This window comes from Eschrichtius robustus, chromosome 10, assembly GCF_028021215.1.
Source record: "Eschrichtius robustus isolate mEscRob2 chromosome 10, mEscRob2.pri, whole genome shotgun sequence".
Classification (NCBI taxonomy): domain Eukaryota; kingdom Metazoa; phylum Chordata; class Mammalia; order Artiodactyla; family Eschrichtiidae; genus Eschrichtius; species Eschrichtius robustus.
The window spans coordinates 10,267,364-10,289,110 of record NC_090833.1 but is presented as its reverse complement, the minus strand read 5'-3'; the positions used below and the strand labels follow the sequence as shown (position 1 = coordinate 10,289,110).

Below are 21,747 nucleotides of genomic sequence, written 5' to 3'. Positions count from 1 at the left end.
TCACTCTTAACACACACAACACATGCCCCCAGACTGTAGCAAGCCATGTGTAGTTCTCTGAATATACTGTGTCACACACTTCTGTGCCTTTGCTTGATTGGCTGCCTGTATCTGGAAGTCTACCCCTACCCATTATCCTCTTTATGTCTGGCAAATACTTATCCCCCACCCCCCATACTTGTCTTTTAAGACTAGGCACAGGTACCTAACTCCTCAGTCATTCCTTCTCTTTTGTCTGTACTCTACGTTGTACAGCCTTCATTCAGCCATAGTATTATACCCATAACATTTTGGGGCAGCCATCTGCTTGCGTGTCTGCCTTGTTCTATTAGATTAGGAAGTCCTTGAGGGCACATACTAGATTTTATCCTTTTTTTGTATCCCTAGTACCTAATATGTTTCTCATGCCAGGCACAAAATAAATGTAGATACTGTGTCCACATTTTATGGATGAAAAAACCCCTGAGGTTCAGAGAATATGCATTATATACCCAAGGTAACAGAACTAATTAATGAAGCATACAGATCTTTTTTTTAAAGATTTTTTGATGTGGACCATTTTTAAAGTCTTTATTGAATTTGTTACAGTATTACTTCTGTTTTATGTTTTGGGGTTTTGGCTGTGAGGCATGTGGGATCTTAGCTCCCTGACCAGGGATCGAACCTGCACCCCCTGCCCTGGACCACCAGGGAAGTCCCCAAAGCATACAGATCTTTAAGAGCCCATTTCAGTACTATTTTCATTAACTGTAATGTTTCTCATAGTTACAGCCATTTGTTCAGTGATTCTGTTCTTAGTCTGTGGATTTAGAGCCCCCTAGAGGATGTTAGAATTCCCTCATGGAAGTCTGCAAAGTCATACGTGTTTTCTTTAGGCTGAGTTAATAAGATTATATATGTATGTATGGCACCAATTTTTTTGAATGTACCCAGATGCTTTTGTGAGTTAATAGTGAATCATCTTGGTGAAGTAGACATATTTAAACCTTTTGAGAGGAAAGCACTCTGAGGGTTTTAATACAGGAGACTTGGAATAATAGCTTTGTATAGTTCGCTAGGGAATTGATAAGGTACAAGAAAGTTTTTAAAGCAGTTAAATTCAAGTTAGATGATAATATCTGAGACTTTTCTAGTCATCAGTAGTTCATTAAAATAAAAGAAAAAATTTTAATTTCTGAAATCAAACTTAATTAAAAATTGTTGAATCTATTTCTTTAAATAAGGTGGCTTTAAATATATTTCCATCTGCTACCATAATGTTTAACTCTTATTTTTAGTCTTAGCACCAAAAATATTTATTTCATATATATGAACATATTTTCATTGGATCTGTAAACATATTGAGAGTTCTGTGAGCTAGGTTGTCACCTCTTTCAGAATCTGAATTCACTACAAATTGTATTTTATCAATTCCAAATAAATCCATTATGAATCTGATTGGCTGGGACAACTTTTTTTTTTCTAGCTTTATTGAACTATAATTGACATATAACATTGTGTAAGTTTGTCATATAATGATGATTTGGTACACATACATTGCAAAATGTTTACCACAGTAAGGTTAGTTAACACATCCTTCACCTCATGTAATTACCATTTTCTTGTTACTATGGTGAGAACATTTAAAGCTTTACTCTCATAGCAGCTTTTAAGTATATAATCATGTTTAATTCTTTTTAAAAAATTTTTATTGAAGTATAGTTGATTTACAATGTTGTGTTTAATTTCTGCTGTACAGCAAAGTGACTCAGTTATACATATATGTATCCTTTTTCATATTCTTTTCCATTATGGTTTATCACAGGATATTGAATATAGTTCCCTGTGCTATACAGTAGGACCTTGTTTATCCATCCTATATGTAATAGTTTGCATCTGCTAATCCCAAACTCCCAGTCCTTTCCTTCCCCACCCCTAATGTTTAATTCTTAATGAGAAGCATTTTTCTAACTTAATGACTGCTGCCTCGACACAATGTTGTATTCTGCTATTTGGCCCACAAGAGCTTCTGTTGCTGAGATAAAATGTTCGTGGGTCTGGCAGGCATTCTAGCTTCAAGGGTATAGCTTAAATAATAATGCTTTAAAATATGTGTGCTATTTTTATCAGTTTGTTTAGCTACTAGATAAACAAGAATTGTGTGATTTCATTCATTCCTTTGGCAAATACTTATTCAACTCCTGCTGTGAACCAAGCCCTCTCCTCAGCCCTGAAATTAAAGCAGTAAGTCGACAAAACAGACAAATCTTGGCCTTGGCAGCCCTTGCCTTTCAGTGGGGGAGCCATACTCTAAGCATGATGAACATGCATGTAACAACAACCCGTGCTGGGTTGGGGCAAGTGCTTTAAAAAAAAAAAAAAAAAAGGCCGGAAGAGGGAATAGGAAGTGATATTTTCTGTTTTAGAATGATTTGTCTCAGAAGGCCTTTCTGAATAGACATTTGAGCAGAGACTTGAATGAAGTAAAGGCACCAGCCTTGCATAGGAATCTGGAGGAATAGCCTTCCAGAGAGAGGGTTCAGCAAATGCAGAGGCTTTGAGGAAGGGGCATGCTTGATCTGTTCAAGAGGAGGCCAGCATGTCTGGAGCTGTGTGAGCAGGAGTTAGAATGGCAGGAGATGAGGTTGGAAGAATAGCAGGGTTAGATCATGTGGGACTTTCAGATTTCATTCTAAGTGTAAAATAAGCCTTTGGACAGCTTCTAGTGGGGGAATAAAGTGGTCTGACTTAAATTTAAAGGATGTTCTATGCTATGTAGAGACTCCAGTAGTACAAGAAATGAAACAGGAGTTCAGTTAGGAAGTAGTGGTTAGAGACCTTTGGGTGAGAGATGATGATGGAGGTGGTGAGATGTGTTTTGAAGAAAGAGTCAACAGGCTATGTTGATTGATTGCAGCGTGAAAGAGAGCAGGCAAGGAAAGTCCAGTGTTGATAAATAGACACGGGACTTTTTTTTTTTTTTTTTTTGGTAATTGACAAGGAAATTTAGTTATTTCTGAGATATACATTTTAAAGTAATAACTAGAATTATGACTTATAACATTATACCAGAACATATAAGATTTTTAGAAATTTCATGTAATGTCTGAAACATTTATATTAACATATTTCCATACAAATAACCCAAAGCAAGTTTAGTATTAGTTGGTTTTTGTTTGTTTGATTTTTTTTATACTGCAGGTTCTTATTAGTCATCAATTTCATACACATCAGTGTATACATGTCAATCCCAATCGCCCAATTCAGCACACCACCATCCCCACCCCACCACGGTTTCCCCCCCTTGGTGTCCACACGTTTGTTCTCTACATCTGTGTCTCAACTACTGCTCTGCAAACCAGTTCATCTGTACCATTTTTCTAGGTTCCACATACATGCGTTAATAAACGATATTTGTTTTTCTCTTTCTGACTTACTTCACTCTGTATGACAGTCTTTAGATCCGTCCACGTCTCAACAAATGACTCAATTTCGTTCCTTTTTATGGCTGAGTAATATTCCATTGTATATATGTACCACATCTTCTTTATCCATTCGTCTGTCGATGGGCATTTAGGTTGCTTCCATGACCTGGCTATTGTAAATAGTGCTGCAGTGAACATTGGGGTGCATGTGTCTTTTTGAATTATGGTTTTCTCTGGGTATATGCCCAGTAGTGGGATTGCTGGGTCATATGGTAATTCTATTTGTAGTTTTTTAAGGAACCTCCATACTGTTCTCCACAGTGGCTGTATCAATTTACATTCCCACCAACAGTGCAAGAGGGTTCCCTTTTCTCCACACCCACTCCAGCATTTGTTGTTTGTAGATTTTCTGATGATGCCCATTCTAAGTGGTGTGAGGTGATACCTCGTTGTACTTTTGATTTGCATTTCTCTAATAATTAGTGATGTTGAGCAGCTTTTCATGTGCTTCTTGGCTATCTGTATGTCTTCTTTGGAGAAATGTCTATTTAGGTCTTCTGCCCATTTTTTGATTGGGTTGTTTGTTTCTTTAATATTGAGCTGCATGAGCTCTTTATATATTTTGGAGATTAATCCTTTGTCCGTTGATTCGTTTGCAAATATTTTCTCCCATTCTGAGGGTTGTCTTTTCCGTCTTGTTTATGGTTTCCTTTGCTGTGCAAAAGCTTTGAAGTTTCATTAAGTCCCATTTGTTTATTTTTGTTTTTATTTCCATTACTCTAGCAGGTGGATCAAAAAAGGTCTTGCTGTGATTTATGTCAAAGAGTGTTCTTCCTATGTTTTCCTCTAAGAGTTTTATAATATCCGGTCTTACATTTAGGTCTCTAATCCATTTTGAGTTTATTTTTGTGTATGGTGTTAGGGAGTGTTCTAATTTCATTCTTTTACATGTAGCTGTCCAGTTTTCCCAGCACCACTTATTGAAGAGACTGTCTTTTCTCCATTGTATATCTTTGCCTCCTTTGTCATAGATGAGTTGCCCAAAGGTGCGTGGGTTTATCTCTGGGCTTTCTATCTTGTTCCATTGATCTATGTTTCTGTTTTTGTAGACACCGGACTTGAAGGATACATGCAGGGTATTTACAGTAGCTGTCTCTGAGCACTGGCCTTATTAAGAGCTTTTCTCTTTTTCTTCTTCTTTTTTTTTTTGCTTATCTGTATTTATCAGTTTTTCTGTACTGAACCTGTAATGCTTCTGTTGTAAAATATATATATAGATAGATTATTTTAAAACTAGAGCTAACCATGATACTAAATGTAGCCTAATATTTAATGTGTTCTCCTACTCCCTTTGATTTTTGGAAAACAATTTAAGTGACATAAAAATTTTTTCTTTTTACTCTAGTGATCAGCTTTTGTACCTTCTCCACATTTGAAGATGGTGAAGCTAGATATTCATACTTTGGCCCATCACCTCAAGCAGGAACGCTTATATGTAAACTCTGAGAAACAGCTCATTCAGAGGCTCAATGCAGATGTACTTAAGACAGCTGAAAAGTTGTATCGTACAGCATGGATCGCTAAGCAACAGAGAATTAATTTGGATCGGCTTATTATAACCAGGTAAAGAGAAGGTTTTGAGGTCTTAAATGTTATGAACCACTATAATTCTGCTTAGAGCAGTTAATAACTGCTAACTGCAAATAAACAAATCTATTTCCAACAAAGTGCATGGTTTAAGATATTTTAAATCAGCATCTCAATGGCGAGTCTTTGCTTATTTTGCTTAATTAACCTATTAACCTAAGCACAGTTGTAGAGAATTATAACTTAAGCATTAATATTTTATACCATACCAGTTAATTTTGTATCTTGGCATTATATAACATTTTATTATTGTAGAGAGTAAATTATCTTGTGTTCTGCTTTTCTCCTAATATTATTTAATATATACATTTTCATGTTTTGCTATTGTATATCTACTTTTCAGTTTTAGAAACCTCATTTTTCACTGTGTTAATACCTTATTGTTCTGTTGTTCCAAGAAGCAGTTTTTAAGTCTAGAAATAGTGGTGCTGTGGTATACTGTCGAGAAAAGAAGCCAGACATAGAAGAGTACATACTGTATGAGTCCATGTATATGAAGTTCAAAAAGAGGCAGGACTGATCTTCAATGATAGAATTCAGAATAATGGTTATTTCTCAGTACTTTTCATTGAACCTGACTTAATATGAAGAATTTGTCCTACTTTTTGGTTTTGACTTTCTTTACACATTTAGATGCTGGTGGTCCAGAAGATTTTAGCAATTCTGAGTGATCTCATTGCCATGACTATCATCAACTCACATTTCCATGTTTTAGTATGGTATATTATTATTGTTGTTAATTTTATTATTTTGCTTGTTTGCTTGTTTTTTAGTGCTGAAGCTTCCCCTGCTGAATGTTGCCAACATGCCAAGATTTTGGAAGATACCCAGTTTGTTGATGGGTATAAGCAGTTGGGATTTCAGGAGACTGCTTATGGAGAATTCTTAAGTCGATTAAGGGAAAATCCTCGTCTTATTGCCTCCTCTTTGGTTGCCGGAGAGAAACTTAATCAGGAGAACACACAAAGTGTTATTTACACAGTTTTTACCTCTCTCTATGGCAACTGCATTATGCAAGAAGATGAAAGCTACCTCCTTCAGGTGTTGAGATACTTGATTGAATTTGAACTTAAAGAAAGTGACAACCCCAGGCGACTTTTGAGGAGAGGAACTTGTGCCTTCAGCATCTTATTTAAACTTTTTTCTGAAGGACTGTTTTCTGCCAAACTTTTCCTCACAGCAACTTTACATGAGCCAATCATGCAGCTGCTTGTTGAAGATGAGGATCACCTGGAAACAGATCCAAACAAGCTAATTGAGAGGTTCTCCCCATCTCAGCAGGAAAAACTCTTTGGAGAGAAAGGCTCAGATAGATTCAGGCAGAAGGTTCAAGAGATGGTGGATTCCAACGAGGCCAAACTAGTGGCTTTGGTGAACAAATTTATTGGTTATCTCAAACAGAACACATACTGCTTTCCACATAGTTTGAGATGGATTGTGTCACAGATGTACAAAACTCTCTCCTGTGTAGATAGACTGGAAGTTGGGGAGGTCAGAGCAATGTGTACTGACCTCCTGTTGGCCTGCTTCATTTGTCCTGCGGTTGTCAATCCAGAACAGTATGGAATAATTTCTGATGCTCCTATTAATGAGGTGGCAAGATTTAATCTGATGCAGGTATGCTTTTGCTAGGCATTCAGCTTAGAGTCAGTTGATGGGGCAGTGGGAGTGCGAACAGAAAATATGATGACATTATTCATATATTCTTACCATTCCTTTTCCCCAAACTGTCCTAAATATTTGCTTCTTACATTGTGTTGGTTTTTAAATGGAGTCCTCATACACTTGAATGTATAGTTGAATTTGATTTTCTAGAACAAGCCCTTACCCCTTTCCCATGATTTCAAAATCCAGAATGACTGAAAATTGAGTGTCTTTTATACTTCATTTGGTAACAAAACCTAACCTGAACTAACATGAGGCTATTTATAATTGTTAGTTATTCCATTTCATGTTCATGAATATTCATGTTTTGCTGCAGGAATGTTAATGTATCTGATTATAGGAAGCCAGCCTAAATACTGGACATGTTACATGTATGCAGTAACCAACCTTTCTAAAATCTCCAAATTTTGAAATCTGAAACTCCTCTGGACCTAAAAGTTTCAGAAAGAGGATTTTTGGATCTATGTTAGTGCTTTTTTCCCTAATCATCTGAACTACTGAAATCGTGTTATTATTTCTTAAGGGATTCTTTTAATTATATCTTATCCCCAGAAATACTGTGAGGAAGAGACAGAGTTTATTTGGAATAGAATATGTCTTGTCTTTGGATGATTTTTTTTTTAATGATAAGCTTTTTTTTCATGATCAGTTCTATCATATTGGGGTGTTTAGAAATTAACTATATAGGCGTCCCTGAAATAAAAATTTTTTATCATCTCTGAAACACTAAATTTATTCTTATGATAATGTTGTTATAGTTTTATTTTTGTCATTCCATTGGAGGTTGAATCACATCTTTTCAAAATGAGTAAAAGGGGGGATTGTCCTAGGTATGAAGATGATGCTGTATGATAATAACTTTCAGCAAAGTGTCTTTAGAGAGAGTGGAGTAACAGTTCACTTTTGGCAGTAAGGAACTGGCTCTGTGAATTAATATTTACTTTCAAAACAGCTTATGTTCTGAAGGAATTCTTTGCTTTTAAGTCTAGAAAAAAAATTTACCTTGAGTACTTTATGAACTATAGGGAGAAGTACTTAATAATAACTTGAGATAGTTTGAGTCAGCTTTTACAAATTAATTAAATTTCTAAACACATGAAAAGTACAGCAGCAGAAACAAAGGTGTGTACCTTCATTTCCTAATGTTGTAGTAATGTGCATTAAAGACAAAGCAAAATTTCCTACTTATTCTTTATAACTCAATCTAAATGTAATAAAATATAGTAAAAGCTGACATAGACAAGATGCACATTTTATTTGGTATCCTATTTTGTATGCCTGGTCAGGTGGTGTGAATATTCTTTTTTTTTTTTTTTTTGAATTTTATTTTATTTATTTTTTTTATACAGCAGGTTCTTATTAGTTATCCCTTTAGTGTGTTAATATTCCTATGAAATAGATTTATAGAATGGAATGGAAGTGCTTTCACAGTGAGGACTGTGTAAGTGTCTACAGCCTATGTCTTCCCACCTCTGCTCTGGGTTGCAGGTTGGCCGCCTTTTGCAGCAATTAGCAATGACTGGCTCCGAAGAGGGAGATCCCCGGACAAAGAGCAGCCTTGGAAAATTTGACAAAGTAAGAGTGAATACTATGTCGTGTGAAGTACTGTTGATAGAAAGTTCTGCTAAAGTATTAGTGAACCTAACTATTCTCCTTATTAAATCTTGTCCCTAGGTGATGTGTAAATTAAATACTCTTTTCAATTACCCTTGGTTTGGCTATAGAGGATACAGTGTTGGATCAGCAGCATTTAAAGGAAGATGTCATCTGTATAGCAGATTCACTTTGCTGTACAGCAGAAGCTAACAAAGCATTGTAAAGCAACTATACTCCAATAAAAATTAATTAAGAAAATAAAGGAAGGTGTCATCAAAGATTACTAATTCTCAAAAAATATATATATAAACACCAATTATACTTCAATTAAAAAAAAAGATTACTAATTCTCACTTATAGAAATGTTGAGGAGATGCCATTGTAATGAGAGCCAAAGAGCTATTAAGATTATTTTTAAAAGTTTGATTTAGGGCCTTCCCTGGTGGTGCAGTGGTTAAGAATCCACCTGCCAATGCAGGGGACATGGGTTTGAGCCCTGGTCCGAGAAGATCCCACATGCTGTGGAGCAACTAAGCCCATGCACCACAACTACTGAGCCTGCGCTCTAGAGCCCGTGTGCCACAACTACTGAAGCCCGCGCGCCTGGAGGCTATGCTCCACAACAGGGGAAGCCACCGCAATGAGAAGCCCGCGCACTGCAATGAAGAGTAGCCCCCCGCTCACCACAACTAGAGAAAGCCTGCGTGCAGCAATGAAGACCCAACGTAGCCAAAAAATAAATAAAATTTAAAAAAACAAAACAAAACGTTTGATTTTAAAAAATTGTCACTAAATCAAGTCTGTGAATATATGAATCAGCAATAAATGTATAATTTTAAGTGTATTTCATAAGTTAACATAGCATTGTTCAGTTGGTATAACTAAATAAAAATTTAAGGGACTTCCCTGGTGGTCGGTGGTTAAGACTCCACGCTCCCAATGCAGAGGGCCTGGGTTCGATCCCTAGTGGGGGAACTAGATGCTGCATGCCACAACTAAAGATCTCACGTGCTGCAACTAAAAGATCCCACACGCCACAGTGAAGATTCCGCGTGCTGCAACTAAAGACCCGGCGCAGCCAAATAAATAAATAAATAAATATTTTAAAAAATAAAAAAAATTTAATTTATCATACTTTGAGTAGGCTGTACATTCAACCTAAAATTCAAAGGTTAGGTACTGAAGTTTCCCTTCCACCTCTGATCTCTAACCTTCATTTCCTCCCTAAATGTTCTTCATGTTATCAATCTTTTGTGTGTCCTTCAAGAAGTCTGTATGTATACAAGCAAATTCCTAATATATTTTCCTAATTGGGAATGGTAGGACTGTGTGCACTGTCTGCCTGATGTTTGTTTCATATACCAGAATATCTTGGAGATTATTTTATATCAGTTCATAGAGAGTTTAATTTTTTTAAATGTTAGGTTTAATATAATTTTCAAGAAGAAAAACTTTATACATGCTTGTCCACCTCAATCAGAAATTTTGTTCCCTTTATTTATTTATTTTTAATAAATTTATTTATTTATTTATTTATTTATTTTTGGCTGCATTGGGTCTTGGTTGCTGCACGCAGGCTTTCTCTAGTTGTGGCGAGCGGGGGCTACTCTTCATTGCGGTGCGCGGGCTTCTCATTGTGGTGGCTTCTCTTGTTGCGGAGCATGGGCTCTAGGCACACGGGCTTCAGTAGTTGTGGCACATGGGCTCAGTAGTTGTGGCTTGCAGGCTCTAGAGCGCAGGCTCAGTAGTTGTGGTGCACGGGCTTAGTTGCTCCACGGCATGTGGGATCTTCCCAGACCAGGGCTCGAACCCATGTCCCCTGCATTGGCAGGTGGATTCTTAACCACTGTGCCACCAGGGCAGGTGGATTCTTAACCACTGCGCCACCAGGGAAGTCCCTGTTCCCTTACTTTAAAGGGGAAGTATTTCACTGTGATTTTTTTCTCCTGTTTGAACAGAGCTGTGTTGCTGCTTTCCTTGATGTGGTGATTGGAGGCCGTGCAGTGGAGACCCCACCAATGTCCTCCGTTAATCTTCTGGAAGGGTTGAGCAGAACTGTAGTTTATATAACCTACAGTCAGCTTATTACTCTGGTAATGGCTTCATTCTTTAATAAGACTTTCTCAAAAGTCATTTATCTGAACATGGGCAGAGTCATAGATGAGTACATTATGTGAGAAATATATATTGTGTTTGAAAAATTGATTTCATAAGCTAAATGTCCTTTTACTTTTGCCAGGTGAATTTTATGAAGAGTGTGATGTCTGGAGATCAACTGAGAGAAGATAGAATGGCTCTTGACAATTTACTGGCAAACCTACCCCAGGCAAAGCCAGGAAAAAGCAGCAGTTTGGAAATGACTCCCTACAGTACTCCTCAGCTGTCTCCAGCAACCACTCCAGCAAATAAAAAGAATCGATTGCCTATAGGTAAAGAGAATTTCTCATATTGAGGCTTTCCTTTAAATTTAATATTTCTTTCTTAGCCTTTGTTATTGCTTAGCATTTGGGAATATAGTTTTAAATAATTTGGAGAAGTTCTTCTCTTCATTTTTACTGGTGGTAATTCAATTTTTTTTTGGCTGCCTTGGGTCTTTGTTGCTGCGTGAGGGCTTTCTCTAGTTGCGGTGAGTGGGGGCTACTCTTCAATGCGGTGGCTTCTCTTGTTGTGGAGCACGGGCTCTAGGTGCGTGAGCTTCAGTAGTTGTGGCTCACAGGCCCTAGAGCACAGGCTCAGTAGTTGTGGCGCACGGGCGTAGTTGCTCTGCGGCATGTGGGATCTTCCTGGACTAGGGCTCGAACCCGTGTCCCCTGCATTGGCAGGCGGATTCTTAACCACTGCGCCACCAGGGAAGCCCAGGCTTTAGCTTTATCTAGACATACTTGTCATAATTAATTGGAATCATGCCACTTACAATATACTTTGTTTACTGTAAGTCATCATTTGAATTATGTAGCCCTGTTCTTTCCACAGAGTTCTAAATAATATAATAAAATAATATTATTTTAGAAATTTCTATCAGTAAAGTTGAAAATATATAGTTATTATTTTTTCATTATTATTATTATTTTTTTATTAATTTATTTATTTATGGCTGTGTTGGGTCTTCGTTTCTGTGCGAGGGCTTTCTCCAGTTGTGGCAAGTGGGGGCCACTCTTCATCGCGGTGCGCGGGCCTCTCACTGTCGCCACCTCTCTTGTTGTGGAGCACAGGCTCCAGACGCGCAGGCTCAGTAATTGTGGCTCACGGGCCCAGCTGCTCTACGGCATGTGGGATCTTCCCAGACCAGGGCTCGAACCCGTGTTCCCTGCATTGGCAGGCAGATTCTCAACCACTGCGCCACCACAGAAGCCCCTTTTCATTATTATTAATAGCCAGTCTTTTATTGACTGAGTTAAGATCTTAGTTATTTTATAAAATAAGGCAAAACTTCTGTTTTGTCAATTTTAAGAAATAGGTTTAATTAAGCCTTATTTCCTTAGTAAACATTTATCTATAATAAATCTATATAATCTGTAATGATATCTATATAAATCCACAAACAAATTAAGCATATGTATACTATGTACCAGGCACAGGGTAAGCATTTTCTAAATGTTCTTTCACATTTAATTCATGCAAAAAATCGACACAAAAAGTGGTCTGATCACTGTCCTGCAGGCAGGGCACTGTGTTCAACACTGGTGATACAAAGACCCTTAAGTCATGCCCTTACACTTAGGTTAGTTGCTGATAATGCAGTTGGGGAGAATGAGAAGAGACCAGTACCCTTCAGTGTACTGAGTGTCTGATGGAGATAAGCATAGAGGGTTATGGGGACACCTAACTCAGCAGTGTGGTGATGCTGTCAGGAGAAGATCCGGGAGCAGGTGAAGGCTGCGCTTTCTCTTGGAGGATGAATGGAAGTTAGACAAAGTAAACAAGACACAGAGAGAGTGTTTAGACCAAGGGAGCAGAGTATTTTAGGGCCAACTTTTTAACGGTCATGAGGAGCTCAGCAGCAGTTAGTGGGCATGAATAGTTATTATATTTTATACATTCTGAAGAATGGGATTTCATTTTTAAACTCCCAGGAGCTGATTTGTTAAGAATTGTCAGTTTCTTAAAATTAATCTACCTTACTTTTAACATAATATGGAATAATATTATCAACAGGAATGTGGCATCATATTCTTCAAGTCTTTGGCTTTCATCATCTCAAAACGTCAATTTTCAGAATTAAAAATAGAAAAAAAAAAAAGAAACTTGACATTCAATGATTTTTAATATTATAGGCTATTAGCACTTTTTTAACATGAAGAAATAAATGACTTTTGGAAAAACCAGAGATTTTTTTTTCCATGATTCACTCGTGTTCTTTCGTTTCTTTTCATCCAGAGTGTCATTCATTAAGTAAGAGTATAATGGAAAGTAAATTTCAGATGTTTGCCCAGTATTATTTTGTATAGTCATGTGACCTGGTCATTGAACTTATTTCATATTTTAAAAAATGTGTCCATTATTCAGAGGGTTGATTTTCTTTCTGTTTAATGCTTTCACAACCCAGGACAACAGTTCGCAGCCATAACTGCCTGGGGTTCCTTAGCCACCAATCTTACTGCTCATATTACTCTAGTAACCCCTTTTGGTGGGTAATAGGCTGTTCCTTTTCTTATGTAACTTCTATTTAAGAAATAGTTTATGAAATTTTGCTCCATGTGCATGTTGCTTTTGCTTTATGTAAATTGGTACATGAATTTTGATTACTTGCATTTTTATAAATTATAAAGTTTGTTCCTTAAGATTCACGTAGTTGTTCATAAAGTTGAAGTTAAGTTTACAATTCAAGAGAAGACAGTGAGGGTCAGCAAAGAAAGGTGTAAGTGAACCTGTTTTAGACTTTTGGAAGTTGATGTGTGCTTTGAGTTTTGAAAGTAAGAGTGATTGATGAACTGATCTACAGCATTGTGGAGAGAACATGATTGTTTATAGTTCTGTCTTCAAGTAGGTCAGCTTTCACCGAAACTGAAGTTGAAAGACTTTTATTATAATTGAGTGTTTGTGCTTCATGTCTGCACTGTTATTTGCCCTGAAAGAGTATCTATTTAGTATTCTGGATGTATTGAATCTTATTGTCCTCTGACAAAAACCTGACACTTATCACAGAGGACTAAAGTTCATAGAGAAATTGTGACAAGCTATCTAAATCTTGCAGTTTCCAAAAGTTCTTGTAAGGGAATTTCCTGTCCGTCCAGTGGTTGGGACTCCGTACTTTCACTACCGAGGGCCCGGGTTCGATCCTTGTTGGGGAACTAAGATCGCACAGGCCGCCCAGTGCAGCCAAAAAACAAAACAAACAAACAAACACAAAAACCCACCAAAAACAAAAGTTCTTGTAAGATCTATAGGATGGATTACTTTAGAAAAAGGTATTACTTATTTACTTATAAGTAGGGGAAAAACACCCCCAAGTAATTAGATCCTTCATTAATTTAGAATGTTCCCATAAAGCAGAAAGGAAACTTATATTCAAACAAAGAGAACTCTTCTGCATCTTTAGGAAGAGGTTAATACATTTCAGGAAAAACTGTGTTTTCAAAAACTGATTCTGGTTTTGTCAGCAGTTGCCAACGTGTATAACTTTTTATGGCTATCAGATTTCTATATGAAATTTTCTAATGCTTTTAAGTTTAGTTATTAGTATGGGAGACCTGTGGCAGCTAAATCATTTTGTAGGAGAAATAGTTGAAGATATTATACCTTGAAAAGATAAGGAATAAAGTAATGCTTTTCTTGTCACCCCCAAGTCTTAAATTGATTGGGACGTGTTTGCTGTTCTGCAGGTGAAAACTGTGTGTCACTACCCGCCAGGTGGACATGGATCTTTGTTTCTGTTGATCAGTTTTGAAGGAGAATTTGTATTAGTCGTTAGTAGAGTAGCTGGGAAATATGGGTTGTTTTTTCTTTTTTAATTCATATTCTCACCACTCTTTTTTTGTGCATGTGCAAATGTTCTACATTAATAGAAAATATATTTTTGTATTAATGTGCCATTTTCTTCATTTTGCCTTTTTCTGTAACTTATCTTACTTGAAATTTTTTTATTAGCAACTCGGAGCAGAAGCCGCACCAATGTTCTAATGGACTTACATATGGACCATGAAGGATCAGCTCAAGAAACCATCCAGGAAGTGCAGCCAGAAGAGGTGTTGGTCATTTCCTTAGGAACAGGTCCCCAGCTTACTCCAGGGATGATGTCAGAAAATGAGGTATGACTGTGTTGTTACATTTAACTTGTAGCTATTACTGTTAAGAACTTCAGATTCTTTTCTTCTCAGTAAAGGTCACTTGCTTCCATAAATCAGTATACATTTAACAAATATTTTTCATTATCTTCAGTGGGTCTGCCATGATACCCCATCAAATGCTCAACTCCCTATGAACAGTTCTGGAGGTCCTTCGCATTAATAAACCTGTGGCACTGTAGTTGGTAACCAGATCCATACCAAAAGGAATTTTCCTAATAGTAGTAGAAGAGGCAGGAAGCCAGGAAATTGTGTTATGGAAATTGAGGAGACTTCTACCGTGACCTGTAGGAAATATTTTATGTTTCTTTTCTTTTTAATGATATAGTAGTGGTATTCCTGCTTTAAAGAGCCAAACAGTATTTAGAAATAATTTCTGTTCTTTGGCTGGTTGGGAAGAAATGGAAGAGATAATTGAAAGGAAAACTAAGTAAAATATTTTAAGGAAATGGGGTTGGGGATATGAGAATCAGTTTTAAGATATTTGTAAACAGAAGAGCTTGGGACAGAAGCAAGAGGAAAGAAGTTTTGACTCTAAACATAGGAGCCTCTTCTCATAGATTGTGACCTCTTGAGAAAGAAGCATTTTCTTACCTTCAGCAGTGCCTGCTTATTATTCAACAAAGCCTATTCCTGGCCTGGGAAGAAGGGACCAGTTATAGTGGTTGATACAGTGATGATGGTGATTGATTAAGCGGCGTGACTTGTAGGAAAGAGGACCATCAAAATCCACAACCCTGTCCCCCCACACACATTCAAAGTGAATAAGCTGGCAAAAACTGTCAGAATCAGCTTTTTAGGAACTCTAGAATGTAATAAACTTGTGGCAACCAGGAGAATGCTTAATGAGGAAAAGAGCTGCTGTGTTTCAGTAAGAGAGTCTGTGGCATTTTACTCCCCCTGTTACCGTCCCCCGACCCCCACCCCAGTGGCAGCCTTGAAGACAGCCGCCAGCATTCCTGTGCAGGGAAATATCTAGACTGTGGTATGATCCTTTTTGTTTTCGTTAATTCATACCACTCTTGAGGCCTTTAGATGGATTTTTCCTGAAGATTCATTGCACATTGCTCACTCTGATGAGTGTGAAGGTTCAAGTTATCTTAAAAATACAAAATGTAAAATCTTTATGTCTGCATTTAATTTCAAGCAAATAGGGAAAAGATTCTATTTTAAAATGACCTTTTAAAAGCATCACATGAGTAAATATATAGAGCCATTAGAAAACCTTTAATTTACTTACTTAAAATGCGGAGTCAAAACAGCACCTTAAGGGTTTGTTTTTTTTTTTTTTTTGGCTTTGTGTTGTTTTTTCCTTTTAATTGAGGACACTGTTCTTCACATTCCAGCAGCAGCCTAGGAACCCAGTGGCTGTGAGTTCAAGTTCCAGGTGTGCTTAATACATGCTGTGACATCCAGCAAAGCACTCAGTTCTTCATTAAGTTGGAGATACACATACAGAGCTGAGTTATGAGGTTTGTGGGGAGTGAGAAGTAATTGTTATTTGGAAATCATCTAACAGATAGAAAGCTCTGTAAAAAGGCAATCCGCTCTAAGCTAGATGTGGCATAGAAGTCATACTTCGGCTTCTGGTATGGACTTTGTGGCTGTGTGTATGGTGATCAAGTGGAGGTTCTAACTAGGCTGATTAATTCTGGTGCCTACAGAATAATTTGTTTACACGTTTTTTTCCTATTAATTAGTTTATTAACTTTTAGAAAAATGCACACAAAATTAATAGGTCACTTTACTGTGCCAAATGCACATAATGTGCATCTTTTTATTTAATCCTCAACAACTCCATGGCATATATACTGTTACTATCACCATTTTATAGATGAAGAAGATGAGGCTCAAAGAGCTTAAAAAACGTATCCAAGTTTACATAGTTGGCCCATGGCAGAACTGGGAGGACCAGACTGCTGAGTCTGAAGCCTCCGACTCCTGCAATCCTAATCATTGCTCATCAATGTCCAATTGCCTGTTCAGTTGCTGAAACTGGTAGGGTGATGGAAAGACATAGGTTCAGTTCTTCTAACTGGTACACTTTTATCCCAGGGATACTTAAAAACTTGATTGGAGCCCTATAAATGGGTTTTCAGTTAAAAATGATAATTTAATATTAAGATGAACTTAAATATGCATTTGCCATGGTTTGTTTTCTTATCAGTAATCTCTCAGTTGTGATAAACTAATGGCATTTTATTTTTCAGGTCCTAAACATGCAGCTTTCAGATGGAGGACAAGGAGATGTCCCTGTCGATGAAAACAAACTCCACGGTAAACCTGATAAAACCTTGCGCTTTTCCCTCTGCAGTGATAATCTGGAAGGAGTATCTGAAGGTGAAGGGTTACTTCATTCAAGGAGTTGTGTGATTCAAGTAATATTTTGTTTTGTGTTCTTTAAAGGAGCCTTAAAAATTACAATTATGCCACCTGTGGCTCTCACTGAGGAGAGTAATGAAGTTTTCCTCTAATGATCTTGAACAGTTGGCTGTAAAGATTGTTTCTTTGAATAAAATTGAGATTACACGAGACCTTTGGTCACATAAAATGGAGACGATCTAAGTCTGCATTGAGACTTGAATAATACCAAGTTTTATTTCACTAGTATTAACATATACCAAAGCTTGTAGAGCTCCTTTAGAGGGATATAATGCATGTCTAAATGGAAAAAAATGGACTCACTAGTATTTCAGGGTGTTGTGTATACTGCTAATGTTTTAATGAAGCAGAAAGATACAATGGAAGTAGGATAAGAATAAAAAAGTAAATTAAAAGGCAAGATTGTAAAGTGAGAATATGTTACTCCATGTGCTAGGACAAGCTTTTTTAATGAAAAAGTTTCAATTTGACTAACATTTTAAAATAAACATAAATGGTAATAACTTTTCCTTTATTTCTCACTTTTGAAAACATAAGTAGTGTACATTCATTCTAGAAAATGAAGGAAAAATTGAACCATCTGTGACCTTACCATTCTATTAATAACAGTTAACATTTTGGTTTTTTTATAGCAAAATTAGTCTTACGCTGTTTTGTAACCTCTTTTTGTTTAACAATATAACAGTAACATTTCCCTTTGTAATTTAGCATTCTTAAATAACATGGTTTTTAATGGCTATTTTCTTTAACTTCAAATGGGCATTTATCATAATTTATTTAAACATTCTTCTGTGATTACACATGTAGATTGCTTTCACTTTTCAGACATTGTAAGAAGCACTGCAACAAGCGACCTTAGGTGAATTTTTGATTAGTTCCTTAGGATAAGTTTCTAAAAGCAGAATTTCTGGCTTAAAGGGCGTGTTTATTTATAGGGTGTAACAGCATTAAAAGCACTTTAATCAGTCTTTTTAGTCTCTTATCAAGGCATGAAAAATTACATGGTGGCTCATGACTGTCAAAAAAAGCTCACTCACAGTATAAATGTTTCTCTAGGTCCTTCAAATCGTTCTAATTCAGTATCCTCACTAGACCTGGAAGGGGAATCTGTTTCAGAACTTGGAGCAGGACCTTCTGGGAGTAATGGAGTTGAAGCTCTACAGCTGTTAGAGCATGAGCAAGGTAAAGTGAGGTTGAATTCAGCTGTTCAAGCAGCAAAGAATTTACCTGGTTGCAGAATAAACAATCTGTTTCCATGTAAGTTGGCTGTGTTCAGTTGATTATGTAATGACCATTAAACTTGCATTTACTCATAGTTCCTTCAGTTCTTAAAAATGTGTTTAGTTGGCAATTCCCTGGCGGTCCAGTGGTTAGGACTCAGCAGTTTCACTGCGGTGGCCCAGATTCAGTCCCTGGTTGGGGAACCAAGATCCTGCAAGCCTCGCGGCTCGGCCAAAAAAAAAAAAAAAAAAAGAAATGTGTTTAGTTGCTAAGTGGATTATTCAGGCTAAAATTACATAGAATAATTAAAATGAATTGCTTGAATTCTGTAATATTTGGTATTTCAATTCTGTAATATTAAATTTTTAAGGGATACTAAGATAAATACTCAGAGCTCAAGGAACTTAGAATAGGGAGAGAATGGTACACAAATGATTAAAATTATCATAAAAGTGCTTTGGCAGTTCTGAGTGAGAAATACATGTGGTTGAAAGTGTAGGGAAAAGCTTATTGGGAGAAAATAATAACCTCAAAGCCTGGCTGGCATTGCATTGGCTGAAACTAGAGATATTCTAGGTGAAGGAATAGTAGTATCAGCAAGTCAGGGAGGTGGGAAACCATAGTACTTACTCAGGAACTGTCAAGTAGGGTAATAGGGTGAGGTAAGGATGAAAAGTAGATGGATCCCTTTTGTGCTTTAGGAAGATTAATATGAAAAAGTCCTTTGGATTTGTTCATTTAAAGTTCAGTGGTGGCTTTCACAGGAATGTTGGGGGCAGATGCCCTCAACTGGATTTGAGGCAGTGACTTTAGTGTGTGTAAAAATCACCTGGGGAGTTAGGGGGAAAAAAAAGGCATTTCCCATGTCTCATTTCTAGAAATCCTGGATCAGTCTATTTTTGGAAAGGAAAAGAGTATTGCCAATTGGGTTTTGTGTGGGGTGAATAAAAGTAATGCTGTGTTTTTACTGGATCAGTTTGTCACTGTATTATTTAGGATTAAAATTTCTGCAGATAACAGAAACCTAAAATTATATTAGCTTAAGGTAGAAAGAATATCGCCTCTTTAACAAGCCCTCTAGGTGATTCTGATATGGGTGGTTGGCAGTCTACACTCGTGAAATACTAGGTTAAGAAGTGAGTGGGGACTTCCCTGGTGGTCCAGTGGTTAAGGCTTCGCGTTTTTTGTTTTTTTTGTTTTTTGGCATGGGTTTATCTGTTAATTATTGCCACAATAATGCTACGTAACAAACCACCCCAAAACTTGGTGCCTTAAAACAGTAAACATTTATTTTTGCTCTCAAGTCTGTGGGTCAGCCAGGTGGTGGTTCTGATTTGGACCGGGCTCATTCATGCATCTCTCATCATCAGTGGTTGAGTAGGGAGCTCTGCTAATCTTAGCTGGGGGTCCGTTGGTCACTGGGGAGCTGGCTCATCTAGGATGACCTTTGCTTTGTTCCATGTGGTTCCTCATCCTCCAGCAGACTGGTTTCATCTTGTCCTCATGAGAGAACCAAGGATGAGAGAGAGCAGAGGTTTCTAAGGTCTCTCTTGAGGCCTAACCTCACACCTGGCACACTTCCTCCTTACCTTTTGAACAAAGCAAGGAGCCAGGCCTGTGCAAATTCAGAGAAAGGGGAATATATCCCAATTCTTGACCAAAGTCACACTCTAGAGGACAGGGAGACAACTGATTGCATGGATGGCCCCAGTTAATTTACTGGAAGGGGGAGGACATATGCAGAGCTCAATTCAGAGAGGGAAAGAGTACATCCGTGAGGGAATAATTCAGTGTTTTAGTACTATGTGCTGAGTGTTAATGTTAAAATATGTAACTTGAAGTTCAAAGACAAAAAGGTCTTTAAAGTTGATATAAAAAATGATAGCTGTGCTACCATTTTTTAAGTGCTTAATTTTGTTTTTGATAGCTACAACCCAGGATAATCTCGATGATAAGCTAAGGAAGTTTGAAATTCGTGACATGATGGGACTGACAGATGATAGGGATATATCAGAAACAGTGAGTGAGACGTGGAGTACAGATGTCTTGGGAAGTGATTTTGACCCTAACATTGATGAAGATCGCTTGCAAGAAATCGCAGGTAACTGCTATTTAATGTCCCTGGAAGATTGCTGTTTATTCGTATCCACCCACCCCTCATGGGAGGGAACTTCAGTGCTCTGACAAACATGGTGTGTATGTTAGCAGTAACTGGGAAACTGAGGTAATTGTATGTGACAAGGCATTTGTGTATTTCTTTTTTCTTTATTTAAATATAGGTACTATTTTCCTCTGTCTACATTTAAGTGCCCCTCCCCCTGTAAAAAAGAAAAAACAGTCTTTTGAATCAACTTCTTGTCAATTCTTGTTTGCAGGGCATAGTATATGCGTTCTTAGTCTATGATTAGCATATTCTTCTTTTGAGACTAAACACCTTGCCTTAACATGAAAATCTTACAGGTTATAGCCATAAAATCTTTCAGAATAATATGATACTGAGATTCTCTAAAAACCGAATTTACTTCTGGAAGGTTTAATTCAGTTCCAAAGAATGACCAGTTTTTTCTTTTTTTTTTTTTATATCAAGTTTATCGAGATACAATTTACATATGTTAAAAGTTACCCTTTCTAGGATATTGTTCTGTCTGTTCTGAAAGATTCATACAGTCTTGTAATCACCATCTTTATTTTCTTTTTAAATCATGGAACATTTCAAACAAATATAAGAGAGAACAGTATAATGAACACCATGTACCCATCACTCAGCTTCAACAATTACACATACATACATGGCCAGTTTTGTTTCATCTCTTCTCCCACCTTGTTATCCCCTCCCCCAATTATGTAATCACAGGTTAATCAGGCAGGTTCCAGACATTATTTTATTTGTAATTATTTCATGATGCATCTTTATTTTCTAAATTTTTAAATTTAATTTTTATTTTATATTGGAGTATAGTTGATTTATCAGTACAGTGTTGTCTTAGTTTCAGGTGTATAGCAAAGCGATTCGGTTATACATATATCCATTGTTTTTCAGATTTGTTCCCCATATAGGTTATTACAGAGCATTGAGCAGAGTTTCCTCTGCTGTACAGTAGGTCCCTGTTGACCATCTATTCCATATATGGCAGTGTGCATATGCCAATCCCAAACTCCTAATTTATCCCTCCCCCCATCTTTCCCCCTTGGTAACCATGACGTATCTTTAAAAGGTACCTTTTACCAGTTTTTCCAAAGGTTCTTCATCTACTGAAATAAAATTGTTCTTTTATTAGATTTAATCAGAAGTAGTGGAGCATTCTGAACTTGAGTATTTTTAACGCAGGTGTACAATAATGTTTAATCTTTCTATTTGTATTTTTAAGTAGTGTAAATAGATTTCTCAATTGGTTTTGCATTATTTTGTTCCAGATGTCAAAGTACAATAGTATTTTTCCTGGCAGTGAGCTGTATTTGGGCAATAAGCTGTATTTGCAGTTGAATGAGTGCTGCAGAGGAGATGTGTGTTTTCCTGCAAATATATTTTATTGCTCTGAATATGTGGC

The 21,747-nt window shown here is 37.0% G+C and overlaps 1 protein-coding gene across 5 annotated transcripts in view; it reads left to right on the top strand.

Moving 5' to 3' along the window:
- GAPVD1 (GTPase activating protein and VPS9 domains 1) overlaps positions 1 to 21,747 on the top strand; it is a 74,489-nt gene that overhangs the window by 21,649 nt on the left and 31,093 nt on the right. For 3 of the 5 annotated variants that reach the window (XM_068553900.1, XM_068553898.1, XM_068553897.1), the window contains exons 2-10: positions 4,810 to 5,027; positions 5,825 to 6,668; positions 8,205 to 8,291; positions 10,271 to 10,405; positions 10,552 to 10,741; positions 14,400 to 14,560; positions 16,807 to 16,936; positions 18,035 to 18,160; positions 20,127 to 20,300. In XM_068553900.1, the coding sequence (XP_068410001.1) occupies positions 4,843 to 5,027; positions 5,825 to 6,668; positions 8,205 to 8,291; positions 10,271 to 10,405; positions 10,552 to 10,741; positions 14,400 to 14,560; positions 16,807 to 16,936; positions 18,035 to 18,160; positions 20,127 to 20,300 (2,032 nt within the window). In that variant the 5' untranslated portion in view covers positions 4,810 to 4,842. The remainder of the gene's footprint in view (positions 1 to 4,809; positions 5,028 to 5,824; positions 6,669 to 8,204; positions 8,292 to 10,270; positions 10,406 to 10,551; positions 10,742 to 14,399; positions 14,561 to 16,806; positions 16,937 to 18,034; positions 18,161 to 20,126; positions 20,301 to 21,747) is intronic. The other 2 variants (XM_068553901.1, XM_068553899.1) reach the window with 1 other exon arrangement.